General features: G+C 40.4%; 1 protein-coding gene across 3 annotated transcripts; it reads left to right on the top strand.

The window, feature by feature from the left end:
• Positions 1-2,152: 2,152 nt before the first annotated feature.
• LOC148876244 (Ribosomal protein L18e/L15 superfamily protein) lies at positions 2,153-23,328 on the top strand. 3 transcript variants are annotated; one of them, XM_088966393.1, is made up of 5 exons: positions 2,153-2,831; positions 3,131-3,548; positions 12,173-12,256; positions 12,340-12,429; positions 22,824-23,328. In XM_088966393.1, exons 2-5 carry the CDS (start codon positions 3,147-3,149, stop codon positions 23,088-23,090), a joined length of 843 nt encoding a protein of 280 aa, XP_088822519.1. In that variant the 5' UTR covers positions 2,153-2,831; positions 3,131-3,146; the 3' UTR covers positions 23,091-23,328. The 3 variants fall into 3 exon arrangements, with proteins under 3 accessions (XP_088822519.1, XP_088822520.1, XP_088822521.1); XM_088966394.1 differs by having other exon boundaries at positions 3,125-3,548; XM_088966395.1 differs by having other exon boundaries at positions 2,156-2,831; positions 3,104-3,548.
• The last annotated feature ends 256 nt before the right edge of the window (positions 23,329-23,584 follow it).

Raw genomic sequence — 23,584 nt, 5'->3', positions numbered from 1 at the left:
GAGTACCAAGGCGGATTGGGCTGACTATCCCTGGACCTATTTCCAAGATTACCTTGCAAGGTCGGCGGAGTGTGCTGATCGTCTCTCATCCCATGGGGTGAGACCTGACTCTTGAGAGGAATCGGTACTTGTGAGGTCTCTTCGCCCCGATGGGGAGATCAACTTATGTTCTAGTTAGTCCTAATTCAATTTGGGTTCTGACTATGATGGGCCCTGGGTGCCAAGGTGGAACCGGTTGCTGGTTTGGTTGTAGTGGAGGGAACTGGTGTTGATATTACTGGTACTGTTGAAACTGTTGGACTTGCTACATCTGGATCTGAATAGCCCGGATGCATTAAACGAGGTCGTGAAATTGGGAATGCCCGATTCTGGGAGGAACCACGAAGGGCTCAGAGAAAGTTGCGCCTACCACTGGGGGAAGTTGGGCGCTCACTTGTGTAGTGCTCTGTGGTGCGGACAGTGATGGAACTCCCGACGCTGTGAGCGGAATGGTGAACTGGTCGATGCACACCATAAGAGCTTGGGGGAAGGTTGGTTACTGGGTTTGCCCCCCAGTGATGTTCATCTCGACACTTTTCCCGATGTGACTAGAGGATGCCATTGAGGTTGAGATTAAGCTTGAAATTGCAAAGGGATAGGGATGACCTTTCGATTGTTTCCCATAGGCGGCACCAATTGATGGTGCGCGATTTGTCTACTCCTAGCTGGAGGATGATCTGAACTCTGATTGGATAGCGAGCTGGACCGATCTGCAAAACAGTGTATCAGAGAACCCAGGGTAGCTAACCCGGCGAGGTCGCTTTGATGCTTAAGTCAGTAATTCTGCTGTGAATGCGAGCTGAATGCTTAAAAGCTTGAGTGCTAGTGAGTAGAATAATCACGTGTACCTTTTCCTTGAGATTTCGAGTCTTTATATGCTGGAGTAGTCGTGGGCCTTAGGAAAGGGCTTTGGGTTCTCCGGGCTGTGGAGATAAGGTTAGTTCCATTTTTGAAGGAGAGCAGTATGTTGATAAGGTTTATCGTCTGTCTCCGATTCAGGCGGAACTGGGATGAGTTCTTATCGTGGTTTCTGGAAATTCAAGATTTGTTGGCTCATCGTGCTCTCAAGAGATTTGTTGGGGAGGCCTTTGGAGTCGGTTACGTGGCCTTTCGGCTCATTAGCTCCGAGCTGGAACTTCGACTCTTTAGTCTCGAACTGGATTGGGTGGATTGGGTGCGGAGGTGCCTCTACACCGAGATGAATTTTAGGGCGAAGTGGCTGAATACCCGAACTCCGAATGTTGCGAACTAAGCTTGCCTAGCTGATTTGTCATCCTTTGATTAGATTGTGCCTACATGTCCCCTTCTTGTTAGGTCGTGCCAAATCACCCTTGATCACATCCTATAAAGCAAGCTTTCAACAACACTAAACATTGCTTAGTGTTCTTACCATCACAACCATTATCCTTCACCTGTTAAGACCAGTATCCACCATCTTCATAGCTTCACAAGCAACAAAAGATAATTCTAATTTGTCTAGTATGCAACCATACCATCCTATTTTCTGTCTTCTTAGCTTCGGTTTCAGCCAGCTTATACAGTCTTGGGCACAACTTTTTGAACTTGCCGATCCCACTCCAACCATCCTCCCAAAACCTGATTCGGGTTTTATCTTTTCATTTTTTTTAAACTTGGAGCTTAATTTTATTTGGTGGGTAATCTGAACTGGGAAATTTTTTTTTTTTTTATCCATGTTATATAGTAAACTTTTCAAGTCTAATCCATGTACTTCTCTTCGAGTGCAAAAAATAAAAAAATACACCAATCCAGCCCTCCAAACAAACACATCCAAAGAAAAGAAAATAATATTTAACCATTTTGTCAAGGGATATGATCGGGCTGACAATGAAACTCAAGTTGTTAACTACTTGTTGTGAATCTATGCTTTAAACGTGTATTGTTTTGCAGTGAATATTGCCAGGAAAACCAAGTAGTGTATTGTTCATATCTTGCACAAGTCCCAGGGATTACTAAATAAGATTACTCAAGCAAACAGAAAACATCATGAATCTAATGTGCAAGATCAAATAATCAATGTAACAACTAGATCATTAAATAAAAATTATAAAGCAGCTAAGCAACATATAAAATATCAACCGCAATCAAGGCAGCCGTCGTTCAAGCTCTCATCCTCTGCTTTGCACTGGTTGTTCAAAGACCAGGGCAGAACGGAACTTGAGGCAGAGGAAAGGTAAGCAGGGCAAAACGGCCATATCTTTGCCCTGGTTGAAGCGGGAAACAGAGAGAGGGTAAATCAGGGCAAAACGGAGCTTGACCGTTGGAATGCCTTACCGTCACACTGATTTGGTGCGACCCGAGTACTTATTTTTGGGATCCTGTACTTTACCCTTTTCCCATCTCATCCCCCTATTTCTTCAAAACGAATAAAAGAAAAAGAAATATTCCTTTTTTCCTATTCCCATCCCACAAATCAAACGGAGCCGAAGCAAACCTAGCTCGACAGTTGACACCAATGTTCCGAAAACCTGACCGGACCGGTCTGGATATACCCCCAAAACCTCTACGTTAAAAAACTGTGAAAAACGGTTCGCCCGGCCGATTCAACCGGACAAGCGGTCCCGATTTTGCATAATCGGCCGGTTGTTTACATTCTGACTTAAAATTGGACCAAACAGCCCTAAGGTCCAAACCGGAAATCCCAATACCAGCCCAAAACCGAAATCCCTTTTCGATCGATCTTCTATTCTTCTTCCTCTTTTCGTTCACCAGCTCACCACCGAAGACTCCCTCTCCGCCGATTCGCCGCCGACCGCCGGTTCTGCGGACGCCAGGTAGTCTCTCCCCTCCTCCTCTTTCTTCTTCAACTCTTTCCCGGCGGCGGCAGTGCTCTGTTCACCGACAGCCTCTCGCCCTTCCTAGTCTTCTTTTCTCTTTCCTTCTCCTCCTCCGCCTAAAGCCTGAAAAATGTGAATTGACTAAATTCTTTAATTCTGATTTCTACATTATGCAGCATTTACATTACATTTTGCAGCTTATTTTATTTTAAAATTTTAATACTTATTTTTTTTAATTATTGAACTTGAAATTAATTAATTACTCATAGCTTTCTATTGGGTTTTTTGAGGAGAAGTAAAACAAAGGCTACGATGTTGAGGAGGAGATTGTCTTCCTTATTGGCAGCATCGATTCGCCATAGTTCGATATACTGCAGGGCAAACTTCAACTCTCAAACAATCTCGTCACGGTCTCTGTTGCAATCGATGCAATGCTGTCAGCCCAGATCTAACCCTGGTGAGGGTTTCTTTACTCAAGGAATTAGGGCTTACAGTTTGCTCAGCCTGAACGATCTTAGAGATAGCCAACCCAGGAAGCAGAAGAAAAGAAAAGGTCGTGGTATTGGTTCTGGTCTGGGGAAGACTGCTGGACGAGGTCATAAGGGACAGAAGGCCAGAGGAACCATGAAATTTGGGTTCGAAGGAGGCCAGACTCCTCTCCGTCGGCGATTGCCGAAGAGAGGATTTAAGAATCCTTTCACCCTCACTTTTCAGGTATTCTACATCGTTGTTCATTCCTTGTTCTTGTCTTTTCAGGTTCTAGGTCTGTTCTATTGGTTTGTTCCTTTCTTTGGTTCATCCATAATGCTGAAAATGTGGTATTTTTATCTTCTTCCCCGGTTCGGAAGAAGTAAAAGGGGAAAACTTGAATTGAAACCGAGGCCTGTAAACTCAGATGAAATGGTCATTCCAATCTCGTGTCATGAAAAATAAATATGGTCACATTGGGATGGTTACATTCCTAGATGCATTCAAGTTTATCTTTATGAAAATGTTTCAAGATAAGTTGGACTAGGTCAGAGTACATGTATTGCAATTTTAAAGAAAATATCAGTAATACTGCTGGTTCAATTATGGTTGATGATTAGGAAATGCCTAAATTAACCATCTCTGGTATCTTTGTCAATCATAGGGAGAAATTCAAGAGGGCATTGCCCATTGAACTGTAGCAGGGTTGAAGTCGATAAGTGTATCTGATGTGGTGTCTGGCCAACATATTTTAATTAGATTAAAAGGAAATTCTATAAGGTAGTTATAAGACCCAACATTGATATATTGGGCAGAGTTCTGGCTAATCAAGATGTTTAAAAAATGAATGTGACTGATGAAGACATTGAGGATGAGTGGCAAGACTAGAAAGGAAAGAATCAGAAATGATATAGGGGACCTAGAATTAGTTCCAATTTGTGACAAGATGAAGGGAAGTTAAGTGAGATGGTTGGCATATGCATAGATGACAAATGAGTGTACCATCGAGGAGTGACTTGATGCAAGTAGAAGGATCTAAGAAAGCAAGGGGAAAACTAAATGTGGATTTAAGTGGTAAAAAATTAACTAAAGATGTACAATTCGAGAAAAGCATGGATCTTGATAGAGAACAATGGCAGGTTAGATGGCTCTTGATAGAGCATACAATGGCAAGGTAGAATTTGTGTAGCTGTCCAAATGGTTGGGTTAAGATTGAGCTGAGTTGAAAAATTTTCTGTCAAAAATGCATAGTTGTATCACATCTGAAGTGAAAGTCACAAAATAAGACCAGAACAGAGCTAATGGAGAAGAGGGACAGTCCCACAAACTGTTGCCAGACACCGTTGTTCAGTAGGGCTGTTCATGGGTCAGTTCAGTTTGGTTTAACTTAATATTACCAACCGAACCAAAAATTTTGGGTTTTTTAACATAAACTGACACTGGCCAATCAAAGACAAAAACTGATAATTAACATCTTATTAGATTGATATCGGTTTGATTTAAACCGAACTGAAAGCAATTTCATGCATTAATTGTTCTGTCATTTAAAGCTGATGTACTGATTATTAATTTTGTTTTCTTGTTTGAAGCAAACTCAGGCATATCTCTCTTGACATGTTTTTTTTATATTTGACATTTGATAGCTTTTTTTTATAAAAGTAGTTCTATAGAGAAGAGGACGCAAGCTGTAAATGATCGGTCGATTTCCGAAAAAGGAGGAAGTTCACTCAAGAAAAATAGGGAGATGTTGAAGCTTTCTTGGGGTTTAAATGAGAAGGCGGGGAAAGGGGAGGGGGCAGTGAGGGGAGGAGGAAAAAAGGAGTAGGGGTGTTGGAAGGGCAGGAAAGGGGGGGATTTGTAGTGTTTCATGGAATTAAAGGTTTTTTCTTGGAAAGTGAGGGGGCTTAGGGTTGGGGAGAAGAAGGATGGTGGTTGTGACTTGTTGAAGACATGGAGGTTGGAGGTGGTGTTCATTCAAGAATCAAAGCTGGAAGTGGTGGAAGCAGAGATAACAAGAAGTAGCTGGGGATCTGGGGAAGTTAGGTGGGTAAGCAAACCGGCTAGGGGGAGAACAGGTGGTTTAATCACTCTCTGGGACTGTTCGAAGTGTAAATAGCTAGCTTCTCACATTGGGAATTTCTCTGTTTCAGTGGTTTTAGAATTGGAGGGGGGGGGTGTGACTGTGTGAGGGGATTATTTACAAATGTTTGTGGCCCTTAGATTTCAGCAGAAAGAGGAAGGTTGTGGGAAGACCTAGAAGAAGCGAGAGGATCCTCTACGGTTCCTTGGGTAATAGGAGGTGATTTTATGATTTTATTGTCACCAGATTTCTAGAGGATAGAAATGGTGGATAAAGTGGAGCGAGAGATAGGGGAGGTGTTTTGCAAATTTTGTCAATCAATTTGAACTTATTGATCTTCCGCTGGCAGGGGCTCAATACACATGGACAAACAACCAAGAAAATCCTGTTCTAGTCAAGCTAGATAGATTTCTGGTGTCCCTGGATTGGGAGGACCTATTCCCAAACCTGAAACAAGTGGCTTTGCCAAGACCGGTTTCAGATCATTCCCCGCATCAGTTAATATGTGTTGTGCGACACCGGAGAAAGTCTACTTTCAAAATGGAACATGCCTGTTAAAAACTGTTTGGACTGAAACTTAGGTGGAGGGTTCAAGTTCCTTTGTGTTAGCAAGGAAATTAGGGGCAATTAAGGAAGCATTAAAAGTTGGAAGGCGGAGATTTGGAACAAATCAGCGGGAGAAGAGAGAAGGTGTCTTGAGGAAGTTAAAGAGATTGATGTAGCAGAAGAAAGAGGGTCCATTTCAGAGGAAGAAAAGAAAAAAAGGTTGGCAGCAAAATTGCTCTTGGACAAGCTAGCATATAATGATGAACTGAAGTGGAGACAGAGGGTGGAGGTGAAGTGGCTCAAGGTGGGGGATTGGAATTCCAGCTTCTTCCATAGAATGGTAAAGGCCAGAAACAGAATTAATAACATAGAAAAACTGGTATATGAAGGCATAGTGGGAGACTCTTGGCCAGTTATGAAAAGACTTGCTACAAATTACTTCTCGGTTCTCTTCAAGGAAAATTGAAGAAGAAGACCTTTGCCAATGGGAATTAATTTAAAGAGGATTTCTGAGGAACAGAAAAGTTCTTTGGAAGCTCCCTTTTTTGAGAGGAAGCGTGGCAAGTTATAACAAACTTGGAATCCGAGAAATCCCTGGGTCCGGATGGATTGGCAAACTTGTTTTTACAAAAGGTGTTGGGATGTGGTGAAATCAGATGTGATGCAGGTGTTCCAGGAGTATTCATGGGAATGCTGCCCTGGAAAGGGGCCTTAATGCCATGTTCATATTATCTAATTCCAAAAGTTGAAGGGGTGACCAATTTGAAGGATTTCACACCAATTAGCCTCCTAAACAGCTTTTATAAAATCCTGGCTAAGGTTTTAGCAGAGAGGTTTAAAAAGTTAATTCCTAATGTGATTTCTCAAAATCAGTTCGTTTTTGTTCCTGGTCGCCAAATGTTATATAGTGTTTTGGTAGCAAATGAATTAATAGATTCAAAGGGAAGGGAAGGAACACCAGGCCTGATTTGCAAATTGGATCTAGGTAAGGCTTATGATAATGTTAGCTGGAGATGTTTGGACTTTGTACCGGATAGGATGAACTTTGGGCAGAAGTGGAGGAATTGGATGAAAGTCTTCATCACCTTTCCGGTTTTCCCAAGTTCTCAATCCTCTTAAATGGTCAATTTGTGGGCATTTTTAAAATCTCAAAGGGGCTCAGACAGGGAGACCCTCTCTCCCTTTTGTTATTTATTTGTGTAATGGAGATTCTTACTTTGTTCAGCTAGCTAGGGAGGAAGGGTTGTGGAAAGGGTTTGAGATAGTGCCAGGAGGGGAAACGGTTCAGGTGTTGCAGTTTGCGGATGACATACTATGTTTTGTGGAGGCAAAGGAAGATCAGTTAGGAACCTTGGTAGGGATCCTCAGCTGGTTTGAGGTGGTGACAGAGCTGAGAGTAAATTGGAACAAAAGTAGCTTGGTCCTGGTGGGGAAGGTGGATAATTTAGAGAGCTTGGTAGAGACTATCTTGTCAGGTAGGTTTTTTACCTACAAAATATCTAGGACTCCCTTTACGAGCTAAATGCACCTCAGAGGCTGATTTGGGAACCAGTTTTGGATCAGTTAGAAAAAAAGTTGGCATCTTGGAAAGCAAAGTATCTGTCTTTGGGGGGTAGAATCACTCTCTTAAAGAGCTCTCTGACTAACCTTCCTGCTTTCTACCTCTCCTTATTTCCAATCCCAGGGAAAGTGGCCCAAAGAATTGAAAGACTGCAGAGGGATTTTATGTGGAGAGGATGGGAGGAAGACAAGAAGAGAATTCATTTGGTGAAATACTCACTGCTCACCAAAAGCAAAAGGAGGGTTGGGAATCAAACGGCTCAAAATTTTCAACAAGGCGATGCTAAGCAAGCGGATCTGTTGATTCGGAATGGAAAGGAATAACTGGTGGAGGACCATAATTGCAGCGAAATACAATACAAACAGTGGAGACTGGATAGCTTCTTCTCCTCTCCCCTCTTTAGGCTGCTCTTTGTGGAGGAAAATTATGGATTTTTTACCAAGTTTTAGCAGAGGCTTAGCTCTAAAGATGGGAAAAGGAGACTGGTTGCTTTCTGGAAAGATATTTGGTGTGGAGACACTTCATTATCAGAAACTTTCCCTCAGTTATTTCATCTTGCTGAGAGCCGAGACGTGGTGGTGGCAGACTATTTTGAAGTTGTTGGTAATTCTGTTGTTTGGTGTACTTTCCGAAGGAACTTTCAGGATTGGGAAATTACAGCTTTAGCAGAACTATTTGAGCTGTTATCCATGCAGTCTCCTGAACTGTCCAAGGAAGATAGTTGGCATTGAATTTGGAGCTCAGATGGTCTTTACACAGTTAAATTATTTGCCCTCCATTTGATGGCAAGCAAGTTGGAGGGCATACTTGCATCTAAAATCTGGAATCCATCCCCCCCTCAAAAGTTAATGCCCTGGTGTGGCCTTCAACTTTAGACAGATGTCTGACCAAAAATCACCTTCTCAGAAGAGGCATTCAACTCCTGGATTAGAGGTGTGTACTGGGTGGACATGGTGTTGAGGATTGCTGCAACCTGTTTATTCACTGTCCCGTTTTGGTTAAAGTTTGGAACCACTATTTCTCTGCACTAGGCCTTGCTTGGGTAATGCCTGGCTCTGTAATCAGCTGCTGTTATTTGGAAAACCATTCCAGCTGCTGTAATCAGTACCGTTTGGACTGAAATGAACAAAAGGATATTCCATAATATTGCTAGAACTCAGGAGGATCTAATTTTGTATTCAGTTGGAAAATTAATCCCTTGGATGTCGGCAACTAAAGGGATTCAGACCTCACATTTGGGGGCTAGACTGAATTCTAGTAATTTTTGGGAGTTGTAATGTTGGGACCCTGTCAAGGTTTTTTCCTTGGGGGATCCCTTTGTATCTTATTTCAATATCAATAAAATTTTACCTTACCTTTTCTCAAAAAAAAAAAAAAATCATACAAATGTTAGTATGCAGAATGTACAAACTTTGTAATTGTAGGCCCTTTATATAAGCCTTTTACTTGGTATATTGTCAATTTTTATGACTGGTTCTATTTGATGGACTCAAATTTGTCAAATATGACAATTTGTTTTCTCCTTCGGGTGAATGTAATACAAAAACATGACGATTTATTTCTGGATTTTGTGAAAAAGAAATGACCAACTTAGAGATGTTAGACAAGAAAGAAATGACCGACTGAGAGATGTCAGATAAGTACGAAAAATAGTTGCTGACAGTCTCTTTTGGTAATATTCCTTTATAATAGCCTAATAGCCTAAGGTTTCATATGTATATCGGTTGGGTTGGTTTCAATTTGACTTTCAAATACGTAACCTGCAACCAAACCGAAGCGTCGGGTTTTGACATTTTTTAAACTGAAACCGACCAATTTTATTTTAAAACCGATCATCTCCGATCGAGTCGGTCCGATTTAATTGGTTTTGTTGGTTTATAAGATTTCATGAACAGCCCTACTGCTCATTAGAAGATAATTTGTCAAGGTAGGCATGATGGATGCATATGAGACTTAGTACAGAGTTTAACACTATATAACCCTTATTCTGTATGAACTCTTTTACCTTTCCTTTTTTATGCAGCAAGTTAATTGGGTAAAAAAGTATTGTAATACTAGTCAAAATAATTATATATCTTCTTTCATGTATAGTTTATGTTCTAGTTCTACATGGGACATATTCAGATAGGGAACATACTAAATATCGTGGGAACTGGCATACTTTAACAGTCTTGGAGGGTGAGAGGATCATCTAGATCTTTAGATATGAAAGTGGCCTACAGACATGGATAACTTGCTTAAGTTGGGATTTTTTAAGACTTTTAACTATTCCAACAACAATTTAAGATCCTGAGGTAGTTAGGGCCTTAGGGGCCATTGCTTGGTGCAATGGGATATCTCAGGCATTGATAAAAAAATGCTGAATCTCAGGTTGACAACTTTGAAAGCATGGGTTTGAGTCTTATAGTTTTCTTGGTGCACAGAAATGGTAAGGCTAGGTTCTTATGCAATCCACTCCTCACAAGACCCCTGATTCCAAGACCAATATTGGGTAGTAGCCCTTTTTATGTTGATCTTGTTTGTCCTACAAACATTATAGTGATAAAATTACCCAATGTATGAGCCCTGAAAACATAGAATTCCCTCTGACAAGGATTAAGGGCTTGGTTTGGTAAGTAGGTTGTTCATCAGCAAATCTGATTTAATCTCCCTTGAGGAAGCTCTTATTTGTTTGATGTTCTTTGTCTGAGTCTTTTGCGTGAATGTGGCTAACTTATGTCTTAACTGAATTGAATATTGCCTAATTCTTTTTTTAGTTAACAAACTTTTCTGAGTATATTTAAAAATAGGTGGCAGAGAACAAAATCTAGTTATTGATAATAAGAACAATAATAAAGAGGTTTACCATGATACATAGACCCATGAAACAAAAAGTAGAGAAAGATGAGTGTGGGGGTGGTAAGCACAACATTTTTTTTTAATAAATGAGTGGTAAGCACAACATTGATCGGATAATTAAAATCTTGACCTTTTCTTACCTTAATAACCTAGGAACCATCAAGCTCTTTGGATTGGATAGAATGTTGTTTAAGATTGTTTCAGTATTTCCCACATTTATTGGAGTTTGGATTTCCCTAATAGGTCAATTAAAACACATAATAAAGTAGGGCGCCAGAAAATGTTCAGCAGCCTTTTTCCATCTGTGTCCACTCACTGTATGCGGTCTCTATCCACTAGTGCCTGTTATCTATCCCATTTGAGTGATTCATATATTCTATATTACAATCCTGTTCCATGGGAGACAACCCTCAATACAACAAAGTTCTTTACACTTGTCTTGCCAGTGTGTCAGCCATGATATTAGCTTATCTTTGCATCCTATTGTATATTACTCCTAACTCCCTATCCAAAGATTTTTCTTCATTCTCAATGGGAATTTTGTATTTGCCTGTACTTGTGCTTGTGGTGAGATGCACCCTCATTTATCTTTCTCAGTGTTTTAAAAGCCATTCCTGGGCACATAGGCAAGTCCTATTTTAAGTTTAAGGCATGTACCTCGCTTGAGTGCAGGTGTAGCCCCTCACAAAAGACGTGTTCAACAGTCCAGGTGCATGCTTTTTATATATGCCTCTTTTGCAGAATTTCATGTGTTTTACACCTTTGTAATGGTTTATCAATTTCTGGATTACCTTTTATTGTTGTTTGTGCACTAGCAATGGTCTATTGGTTTTTAAATAAACAAAAAGAAAGATCTTTCAAATACATGGAGCTTTAGTTCTTTGAAAATAAGATGTCAAATGGCAAAATTTCCACCAAAGAAGTAACAATGATTTTTTTATTAGTCTAAATAAGTAACACCAATAGAACTAATATCTGATAATCCTAAAATAGAATGAATTGTGACTAAAATCACAAAATCAACTCTTTTGGGCCAAAAATTTAGGTTGGTGTTGCTCCAAACTCCTGCATGAACTTGTTTGGGCTTGCGTCAAGTGGCCTTTGTGTTGGTAGAGAGACAATCTCTTAGGATCAAGAATGGAACATGTTTGATATCACACTAACCACTTAGAATAATGCAATCAGGAGATGAACAGATTAAATTGTTAATCAATAAAACAAATTGAAAGTTTCACATGCTTGAATTGTTGAGTCCTTGGAGCACTTCATTATGATCCACATATGTTTGGTTTCACTTCCATATTTTCACTTTGAATATCCTTTGTATGTCATGCTTATGTATTTTAATTTGAGCCAATATGCTTTTTAAAACATTTAGCTTCTTTTAAATATTATCAAGTTTGCATTTTTTATGTTATTACTATTTTTTTGTGTTCCAATTATCAACACCTACACCTTGTCCCATCTATATGGGGTTGGCTACATGAATCCTGTTTTACATTCTGTTCTGTTCAGTGTCGTATCATCAACATATTATGGGCACTTAAATAATTTCTTATTGCTCTTTACTTTTTAAATATTTTTAAAGAATTTGCACCTTGCTTCAAAAAGGCACACACCACACCTTGTGCCTCAGGTGCTAGGTGCTTGACCTCTTCTTGTGTCTTGTGTTTTTGGAACATTCCTCTTTTTTTTTCTCTCTCTCTCTCTCTCACACACACACAATAGTTGACTGTGGTCATGCCCCTCTGCCTGGGTGCTTGCTCCAACTTGGTGGATTTTGTTCTATTAACTTATAATGTGGTCATTGCATTTGAATGATTAATTCTTATTTTCTTTTGGCAGCCAGTTGGGTTGGGAAAGATTGCAAGCCTTATAAATGCAGGCAAGATTGACTCATCAGAACTGATTACAATGAAAACTCTCAAGGTACTGAATCATCCTTTTCTAGTTCTATGACTTACCTTACAATTTATGGGCTTTGGTTGGTACTGATTGTTATGTTTCTATAGGATGCTGGGGCAATTGGAAAGCAGATAAGAGACGGAGTCAAATTATTTGGACGTGGTGCTGAGCAGATTGAATGGCCAATTCATTTGGAGGTAATAGTCACTAACAACATGCAGTTTCAGCAGGCATCTTGTCTATACTGCTTAATTCCTCGTCTTGCCTTACTTTTTGGGTTTCAATTGTTTTTTTTTTTGCTAAAGTCTTGATGGCCCATTTGGCAAAATAATAGTTGATTGAATTGTTTTTATTAGATGTTCAAACTATTTTTATTTTCTTGGAATGATAAAAAAGATGTTGATAAAATAATAGTAGCCTGGGATTTATAGTTGGGAATATATTGGTCTAGATTAGGACTGGTTAGAAAATAGAGAGAGAAAATAGGGAGGCTGAGGACCCTCTATGATCGAATTATATGTTCCAAATAGAAGAAAACGTAGCCTCATTTGGCGTGTCTTTCCGTGCGGGCTGTTGGCTGTTTAAAAGTCCAACAACTTGTGATTTCGTCTTTTCCCATTTGGTTGGGGGAAGATCTAGTCGCCAAAAGATTCCTCCCTGAAAAGACGCGCGAAGCTAGAAATGGTGCTTCTCGCCTTTGTTCGTCTCATCTTTGCGTGGAAAGATGTGCCTCCAACCAAATGGTTTGTGGATTGCCAAGATCTTTATGTAAAAGCCCAGTATGTCTTTTGGTTGTCAAATCTTCCAGAAGATCTTTTAAAAAAGACTTGTCAAATGGTACCATAGTATGCTCATATGTTGGTCCAATTTGAAGTGTCCATACAACATGTAGAGCATGGTTGTCAAAATGTTGTGATTAATGTTGCATGAACACTTCTTTCAATTATCCAAAAAATGTTGCATGGACAGACATGGGAATCGGAATTGGGAACCTGACATGGGTTGGTCTCATGGACACATTTATGGAAGTATATAATTTTAAAATAGTTTTTTTTTTTTTTTTCATTATAGCATTATATACCTACAAAAAATGTTGCCTTGTTACTACATAATGCTTGATACAGAAAATTTTGTTCATCTTGCACACTAACCATCCATCTATGTCAAATAAGATGGGAGATAGAAAGGAAGAGGTATGCATAAGTGTCTTCAAGAATCTGTGTAGTTTTAGACTCTGATGGATGGTTAACACTTTATTTAAGGGGGTAGACAGGCCTAAGACCTACCCTGACCATATTTTTGAAAATAAAAAAAAAACAAAAAAAAAAAGATGGGTGCAAGGTTCAGAGTACCATACACCCCTTGTGCTGTATTGGGGTGTATCAATACTTTGAGCCTTAGTTTGGATGAATGCAATTGACACCTAATTCCTTACTAAAAAAATGAGACCTAATTCTCTACTTTGTTATTCCTTTTTTTTTTGTTCAAGTGTATTTTAAAAAGCCTTTCTAGAAAAAGATTTATTTAGGTTATTTAAGACCTATTTAGAAAAACCTTATTGAGTTTACTTTTCATCATATGTAGATTAAAGAGCCATTTTATGTAGGTCAAGTGACCTTGAAGTCAAACTTAAGTATATCATTTTATGCTCTAGTGTACAACTGAAACTTTTTTTTTTTTTTAATTTCTTTATTTTTATTTTTTATAGGAAACAATAACTTTCATAAAGATTGGATATAATTTGAAGGATCCAAAGGTCCAATCCCTTAAACCAGGGATTCTGACTAAAGGAGTTAGAGCTAGAAGCAGTTGGAAGTTGAACCGACACCTGCAAAGAAGAAGAAAGTATTTCAAAATCTTTTGAAAATAAAGAAGAAAGAGGGAAAGGGCCATCCTTTGTTGAGGTAATTAAAAGGAGGCAAAAAGTAAGCCACCATGGTGTCCACAAAAAATTAAAAAGCCAGTAAAAAATCGGTCTGAACCAGCTGGAGATCTAGTCAAGCCAACCCCCTCTGTAAATCAACTGCAGGGGAGCGAAGGAGCAAACCAAGCCATATGACCTTGTTATTAGTCACGTGGGTGGGTAAAAAAGGGGGGCGCTGATAGACAACAAATCAGGTCTATCTTCGTCCCCAAAACAGAGTTTTTCGAAGACTTCTTCATCCAGGTCTTCTACCAGACAAGGTATGCAATGGATCCCAATAAAAAAAGGTAGAAAGATGGACATTGTAGACAGGTCCAAAGACAGACTGAATCCTCACTATGCAAGGAGGTGCACAGATGATAATGAAGTGGAGGATGGTGGTTGGGTGGACTTGGAGCTGTCAGACGAAGAGGACACTGATACTAAAACAGAAACCGTGGATTGGAGTTCAGAGGACGAACATGAACAGGAGAACGAGGGTGAAATATTGGGCCACATTGCCTTGCTCTTTGGGGATGAGATAAACAAGGAGACTTTTACCCAAAACCTGAATCCTCCTGAGATTGGGAAAGGTGCAACGAGACTGAATGCAGCCTGGAAGTTGGGGAAGAAACTCTAGACCATTACAAAGGGAAACCAGGCCAAATATTGGAAGGTCAGCTGGATGGTTGCAAGGAAATAGTGAATAATCACCGGAACCTTGTCAAGGAGAATCCTAATGGGGATAAGCGACAGAACTACAAGAGGAACCACAAGTTTACATCAGAATCCTAATTCTGGGATGATTAGTGAGCCCCAAATTGCAGATTGTAGCTTCACAAACCAAGCTCCTAGCGCCTCTCATATGCCTTCCTCCCCTTCTAAACCGGGTCTATGTGTAAATTCTGTTTTGGGTACTAACAGTTGTTCTATGTCTATTGCCTGTTTTTCAGATCCTAGGTTGCCATCAAGCCACAAGCCCAAGTTGTCGGTGATGAAGAAGAGGTGGGGTTTATTGATCAAAAAAAAAAAAAAAAAGAAGAGGTGGGGTTGAGGGACAGAGAAGGGGAAGAGGAAAGAGGTTTAAAAATTTGGGTATTGATACAAGAGTTTCTTGAAGAATTAAAGAGAAGAATTACAGAAGGAAGGAAGAGACAATGAAAATTCACATGGTGAATCTCCTTCAATAAAGTTAAAGACGGGGGAGGAAAACATTGAGGGGGAGAGAGAGAGAGAGCTGAAGGAAAGTGGGGAAGAAAGCGTTAGGGAAGATTCAATGGCGGATCTTGTGGGAAAACTTGGGTGTAGAATTCAGAGGGAAATGCAAGAAAGAAAGAAGAGGGAAAGGTAAGAAAGAGGAAGTTGAGTGAGGTTGAAAGACTGAGATTAGATGTGGAGGGTGATAAGGAATTTAGTGAACGAAAGGGGAGGAGGGGAGGAAGCAATTAGGGGTAACACTTAGGGGGAGAAAGAAAGCCACTTAGAAATGAAGCTGATTAGTTGGACGTGGGAGGATTGGGAAATGCGAGAAAGAGATCTTTGATATGAGAAGTGTTGAGGAAAGAAGATCCAGACATAGTAATCCTTCAGGAGTCTAAGTTACCAAATTTTGATGCAAGGTGGTTTAGAAGTGTTTGGAAGGCTAGGGGAATAAGCTGGGCAATGTCTCCATCTTGGGGCTCTTTAGGAGGTATAGTGACATTATGGAAGAATGAGGTCCTAGAAGGGGTGAAAGAACTTGTTGGTAGATTTACAGTGTTCGTAAAATTTCGACAGTTGGTAGATGGGTTCGAATGTGTTCTGACAAACATTTATGGTCCCAATGGGTACAGACTACAGAGAAAGAGAGGAGTTGTGGGAGGAATTGGGAGATATTAGAGGGTTATGGGAAGGAACTTGGTGCATAGGTGGAGATTTCAATGTAATCAGATTTGTAGAGGAGACAAACAACCTGAGGCAAAGAGCTACAGTGAGTATGAGGAAATTTAATGAGTTCATTAATACTTTCGGACTAAAAGAATTGCCTCTGTAGCATACCAATTTCACCTGGTCTAACCTTCAAACAAACCCTATTTGCTCCAAACTAGATAGATTTTTGTTTACTGTGAATTGGGGAAACCTTGTATCCAATGCCTTGCCTAGGGTAACTTCCAACCATTGGCCTATTTCCATTGCCAAAGGAGTGGGTGGTTGGGGTCCAACAATGTTCAGATTTGAAAACATGTGGTTGTGTCACCCAGGTTTTGTTGGAAAGATAAAGGAGTGGTGGGCTGAGAGTGACCCAAGTGTCAAATGGAAAGGGATGAAATTTCACTAGAAGTTAAAGGAGCTGAAATCTGAGATCAAGGAGTGGAACATTCAACAGTTTGGTAGGATCGAAGAGAAAAACTGGAAGTGATAGATAGAATTGAGGAGCTGGGCAGCAAAGAGAATGAAGGGACTTTTGAGGAAAGGGATAAGGAGGAAAGGTGAACCTTAAGGAAGCAATTAGAAGATCTGTTATATAAGGAAGGAGTAAGTTGGAGATAGAAGTTCAGACACAAATGGGTGAAGGAAGGTAACAGGAATACAAGGTTCTTTCATGCTATGGGTAAAGAGGTGTGCTAATGAAACCTCTGAGTGGTAGCTGAGAGGGCGGAGATTCTGGGTTGTGTAACCTCTGAGTGGCCTATAAATTATCTGTGTTTGCCTTTAGGAGATAATCCCAGAAATAATAGTTTTTGGAACCCGGTGGTGGATAGGTTCACTAAGAGACTAGCTTCGTGGAAAAGGAATTATCTTTCCTTTTTGAGGGGGGGGGGAATCACCTTGATTAAGTCTACATTGACCAACTTGCTAGTTTACTTCTTATCTATTTTTAGGATCCCGGAAGGAGTGAGTAGGGTGTTAGAAAAAATGATGAGAGACTTTTTGTGGGAACCAGGGGAAGAAAAAAGGGATCATAGAGTTGGGTGGGAGGTGAGCACTAGAAGGAGACAGGTGGTTTGGGGATAGGAAATACTCAAAGGAGCAATGAGGCACTACTTGGAAAATAGTTGTGAGCATTCATGAGGAACTACTTGGAGGCTGCCAAGGGAGGGGGATAAACTATGGGCTAAGGTGATCGTGAGCATTCATGGGCAAATGGCAGATGGCTGGGATGTTGGAGTTTTGGCAAGGGCTACACAAGCTTCTCCTTGGAAATCTATACATGCCATTCTTCCTTCTTTCTTGCCATTCATTAGGTATGACCTATGTTCTGGAAACCGGGTAAAGTTGTGGGAACATTCTTGGGTCGGAGATGTGACCTTGAAAGAACAATTCCCCTCCTTGTATTCCATCTCTATGTTTAAAAGTGAGCTTGTCCCCACCTTTATGGTACCCTCAGATTCTTTCCTCGGCTTTGATTGGGATTTGGGTCTAAGAAGGGGCCTTAGGGATGCTGAAGTCAACCATGGCTCAGCCTTAATTCAGACCTTGGGTGGCGTGGTCTTGGACCCAGGGAGAAGGGATAGTAGACTTTGGACTCTGACCCCTGATGGAGAGTTTTCTTGTGCCTCCTTTTTTAAGGTCTTAACACAACCCTTAGGTAGCTCCAGCATAGACTTTCCAGTTCTGGAAGTTTGGGGCAAACCAATTCCCCCAAGGATTGGTGCTTTTTGTTGGGAAGCCTTTCTGGGAAGATGTAACACTTGTGACTTGCTCCATAGAAAAAGACTTAATTGGTGCCTATCACCTAATTGGTGTATCCTTTGTAAGGCAAATGGTGAGAGTTGCTATCACTTACTAATATCTTGCTCACTTGTCTCATATATTTGGGAATGGTTTTTCTCTTTATTTGGTTGTAGATGGACACTCCTGCTAGATGTACAAAGCTTGTTTGTCTCTTCCTTCTTTAGGTGGCCAAAGAAGAGGGGTAGACTTCTTTGGAGATGTGTTGAATTGCCATGTGTTGGACAATGTGGGAGGAAAGAAATTCAAGGATCTTTAATGAAAAGGAGAGGAATAAGGAGGTCATTGTTGAAACAATTACTACTAGATTAGTGCATTGGGCGAAATCTCTAGATATGTTTGACAATATCTCCACAAATATGATAAGAAGGAATTGGAAGTGACCAACTCAGCACCTGCTAAAACCAAGGTTAGCCAAATTTGGTCTCCCCCGGCCTCTGGCTTTACTAAGCTGAACTTTGATGGTAGTAGTGAAGGTAATCTGGGGCCTTTGGGAATTGGAGGAACTTTTAGGGATGAAGATTGGAAAGTCCTTGTTCTATTTTCTGGTCCTATTGGTGTGGGCAATTTTCTACGAGGTGAGATTCTGGCAGTGATGGAAGGAATGAAGAAGGCGAGGGACCTGGTCTGCAGCAAACTCATTATTGAAGGGGATTCAAAGTTGGTTATAGGATGGCTGCAAGAAGAAAGAAAGGCCTTTGGAAGTTTGCTAATGAAAAAAGAATGTTCAACCGGCTAGCACAAGGTATGGAGATTCAGATTCAATGGGTAAAGAGTTGTGCTAATTCTTTTGCGGATACCCTTGCTAAACAAGGGGTGGGAAGGGAACAACTTTTTTGGGCCATTCTGTAATTGAATTATTTTTTTTGGGGAAGGTTAAGAGAATTTATCCCTCCCTTTGTACTTCCTTCTAATTTGAAAGGTTAATAAAAGGTTGTTTTTTATAAAAAAGAAAGAGGTACATAAGAAGTGACCAGCCTGACTATAGGGGCCATTACTTGGTGTAATGGTAAAACCTTGGGTTGGCAAGCGTGAGAATGCATGTTTGAATATGAGAGTGACCACTTTGTGCAAAAAATGCTGAAGGTTAGGACCGTTTCCAGTCTACCCCTCCCAAGACCCTAGATAGCTGGGACCAACATCGGATAAATGGCCTTTATTTAGGTTTTTAGTATACGTGTTTTTAAACCTTTCTGATAGATTTCTAAAAAACTGAAATAGCCCTATGACATGGTTCACAATTAGATTCAATTCAACTTTCTCTATGATTTAAAATACAATCATGATTTTCAGAATATTGATGCAGAGGTTATAAATATGATTCTTTAACCTTAGGTGGCCATATCTCATAAAGGACCTCATGTCTGATGATGAAAATTTGAAAGATACTCCCACTAATCATATTAGATGGGGCAGAGTATTAGGAGAGATCCTTGAAGGTTGTAGTACTTGCTAAGACTTGAAGGAAGCTGAATGCCTTCACTGCTGCCATGGTGAAATCAGAGGTCACAAGGCTTGGAATTTTTTTAATAGGTAACAGGTAACAATTCATTAATATAAACAGAAAAGGTGTGCACAATCGGGTCCCAGGAGAGGTAGAAGCATCTGCCTTTCTACAGTACAGCTAATTACAATATAGCCCAATACAACTGTCCCAGTGTCCCCTAGTCACACCTTGTTTGGCCAACAAATTACAAGGCATGGAATTTCTAAGAAGTCCTCATTGTCATTGCAATACTTGAGCTTGTTGATGTGGATGCGTATTGGGAACAGCAGCAGCAATGATCCGGTGTTCTCATCCTATCCAATTTGGCAGCAACAGTCTTATCCATTCAGTAGATTAGATTAGACTATCTTGTTATTCTTATCTTATTAAGTTAGTAGGTTAGATTATCTTATTAGATTAGGATTAAGAGAGACTTATCTTATTAGATTAGGATTAAGAGAGATTATCTTATCTTATTAGATTAGGATTAAGAGAGACTTATCTTATCTTATCAGTCTTATCTTATCAAGATAGAGTTGGAGGTCTCCCTATTCAGCAAGGAGTCTCCTTAAGAGTAGGACTCTTGTCATCTCCTATTTAAAGAGCCACTATTCTTGAATAAAGGCATCCAAAATTTCAGTCAAAGAGAAGAGTAAAGGAGAGTTAGGGTGATCTCTTGGACAAATCACCCCTTAGGTCGCCACGATAGGGTCAGCATGCAAAGGGAGAGACAAGGGGAAACTAGAGGTTCTCCTCGTGGACCAACCCATGACGAGATCCTACGCCCGGGCCCATAACATTTTGGTATCAGAGCAAGGCGTCATGGGTGATCTGGAGCAGCTGCCGTCTAGGGCCCACGAATTCGAGCACTGGGTCTTGGAGATCAGCTTGGAAGTACGGGAAATCAAGGACGAAAGTTAGGGAGCTACGGCGTTTGATGGAGTTATTCCTTTCTAGCAAAGAGAGGAACACAGAAGGGGTGAGGCCGTCGACCAGATCTGCTGGAGTCTTCTGGCGAACAGCAGTTCGACAACCAGGGGGCCGCAGTCATCCCCAAGTACAACAAGTTGGAATTCCTGTCGTATAACGACAACGGAGATCCCTTGGGCTAGCTGTACTGATGCGAGCAGTTTTTTCGAAATCAACGGACAGACGACCGGGATAAGGTAAGCCTAGCCACCTATCACTTAACAGAGGAAGTGCAACTCTAGTTCTATCGATTAGAACAGTAAGAACCTAGGCTCAGTTGGACCCAATTCAAGTTCTACTGCCTTCTTAGATTTGTGCCCCCACTAACAAGCAACCCCTTAGGCGAGCTGATTAACCTTAAACAAATCGGCACGGTGGCAGAATACCAACGCCAGTTCCAGACCCTCCTCGCGAGGGCATCTTCAGTGCGACCGGACCAGTAGGTAGACATGTTCACCGCTGGGTTAGCAGAACCCCTGCGGGTGGACGTGGAAATACAGAATCCCCCAACTTGGTTACAGCCATGAATATAGCTCGTGCCTTCGAATGCAAACTACAACTCAGCCGCGGAACCTTCAGTATGGGGCGGCCTCCATCAGCATGGGCATCTCTGGAACCACTCAGAATGGCTCCATATTCAGCAGCCAGCCAAGAACGGAAGCCACAGACGAGCAAAAATTCCAGATCAGCGTCCAGTATGGGAAGCGCAGGGCGAGGGGACAATGTTTTAATTGCGATGAACTCTACTCAGCAGGGCACAAGTGCAAGAGGCTTTTTTGCCTCCTAGTGAAACAAGAGGAAGATGAGGATGAACCCTCTTCATTGGAACCCGATCCAAGAGGGCAAAGTCATTCCACCTATCCGGGATTCCTTTGATGGTGTTTCCCGACACCCATCCTGAATTCAAGCTTGAGGACAAGCTCGTAGTCCAAGAGGGGAGTAATGATGTGGACGCGTATTGGGAACAACAACAGTAATGATCCGGTGTTCTCATCCTATCCAATTCGGCAGCAACAGTCTTATCCATTCAGCAGATTAGATTAGACTATCTTGCTATTCTTATCTTATTAAGTTAGTAGATTAGATTAGATTGTCTTATCTTATTAGATTAGGATTAAGAGAGACTTATCTTATCTTATCAGTCTTATCTTATCAAGATAGAGTTGGAGGTCTCCCTATTCAACAAGGAGTCTCCCTAAGAGTAGGACTCTTGTAATCTCTTATTTAAGGAGCCACTATTATTAAATAAAGACATCCAAAATTTCAGTCAAAGAGAAGAGTAAAGGAGAGTTAGGGTGATCTCTTGGACAAATCATCCCTTAGGTCACCACGATAGGGTCAGCATGCAAAGGGAGAGGCAAGGGGAAACTAGAGGTTCTCCCCGTGGACCGACCCGTGACGAGATCCTACGCCCGGGCCCATAACACTTGTATAGCTGTGCCAGTGCCACTCGAACAACTTTTGAACAATTTTGGTGATCTTTTTGGTCAGTGTCCATCTTGTACATCTTTTTTCCCCTATCTTATCAATTTTTCATTACAAATCTTCTTGATTGTTAATGTTAAATAAGGTTGATGCATATCCTAGTAAAGACCTACGTATTCTAACTGCTTTTCTTATCAGTATTTGATCAATTGTTTGATTCTCAAAATTTAATTAAACCTGAACTAGTCCTGTAGTATGTTTTCTCTACACTGATTGGTCAATACAGTTGATTGCAAAGAACACTTAGGCCATGTTTGGGAGTGCTAAAAAATAAGTGTTTATTTGGGCCGGAACCACACCATTAAGCACTTATTGATGTTTGTGAAATAAGTCCGAAGTAAGCGTTTTTTTTTTTTTTTTAAATAAGGGCTTATTTTTTAAGCCCAAATTTCCAGTTTTTTTTTTTTTTTTTTTTTAAGTGCTTATACAATAAGCACTTATTCAATTTTTTCTTCCAAAATTATCCCTAGTTGAATTTTAAAAAGTCACTTATAAAACCATCCCTAGTTGAATTTTATAAAAGTAGTTTTGTAAAAGTGCTTTTGTAAAAGTACTTCCATAAATTGCTTTCATAAAAGTACTTTTATAAAAGTGCTTTCGTAAAATTTGAAAGAAAATGAAGGACAAAATACTCAGAAATGCTTATATAAGTGATTATTGGAGAAAAAGACTACCAAACGCCCAATATGAAATAAGTACTTGTTTTTTAAAATAAGCCCTTGAAAACAAATAAGTGCTTATTTGAATAAGTACTTATCTAATAAGCACTTATTTTTAACATAAGCACTCCCAAAAATGGCCTTAGTAACATTGAACGTCCAATTGAGCAAAGCTTGTTAGGCCACAAGGCACTATTAATCCAAGCATTTTTCGGAAAAAAAATAACAAATTTAGGTCCACCCTCTTTGACAGACAAATGAAAATATACAATTATTATTCCATTATTACTAATTGATTGGAAAAATAAAGGTGCACTATACTTTCTGCATGCCAAGTACAACCATGCTGATGTGCATATGGTGCTATGGGTGGTGCAGGTGTCAAGGGTGACAGCTAGGGCGAAGGCAGCAGTTGAAGAAGCTGGTGGATCTGTAAGGAGAGTTCATTATAACAAATTGGGTTTCCGTGCATTACTGAAGCCTGAGTGGTTTGAGAAGAAGGGGCGTCTACTGCCAAGACCAGCCAGGCCTCCACCAAAGCAGCGGGACAAGGTTGATAGCGTAGGGCGCCTGCCTGCCCCAACCAAGCCAATTCCATTTTTGCCAGAAGAAAAAATTACTTCTGCCACTCAAACTGCTCCATAAGCCTAAGTGAGCTTTGGCTGGTCTTATTCAGGTTTTCAGGAGTATTGCTCTTTCACGTAGGGGTTTCTCTGGAACAATGATCACTTGTAACAATTTTGTTTATAATAATTAAGTTGATGCCAGTTTCATTGAGTTGGTTATTTGGATACGGAGTACACTATGGTTAAAGGCGAATGTTTTCTGGTTCCAAATTGATGAGTAATCTGACTCAGACATAAGTCTGACTGTTATTTAGTTATTTCATTTGCCCCCCTTCCCTGTTTATCTTGAATGGGTTTTGAAACGGGTTGTTATAACAATGTTTAGGCCCATGCATATTTGGATGGTTACAAGTTGCTATTCAAAGAAGATGGTCCATTCCATTCACTTATGATGCATTGCATATCAGAGAATGCCCTGCAAGTTATAGGGCGCATCCTCATTGATTTGATTGTTTGTGCAGGCAACTTGGCTAATTAGCAAACCATTTTACTTGGTGTTGTTCACTTGAGAAA

Source organism: Nelumbo lutea, chromosome 1 (assembly GCF_056320005.1).
Source record: "Nelumbo lutea isolate HS-2025 chromosome 1, American lotus-T2T, whole genome shotgun sequence".
Taxonomy (NCBI): domain Eukaryota; kingdom Viridiplantae; phylum Streptophyta; class Magnoliopsida; order Proteales; family Nelumbonaceae; genus Nelumbo; species Nelumbo lutea.
The sequence above is the reverse complement of the archived record's forward strand: the minus strand, read 5'-3'. Positions and strand labels throughout refer to the sequence as shown.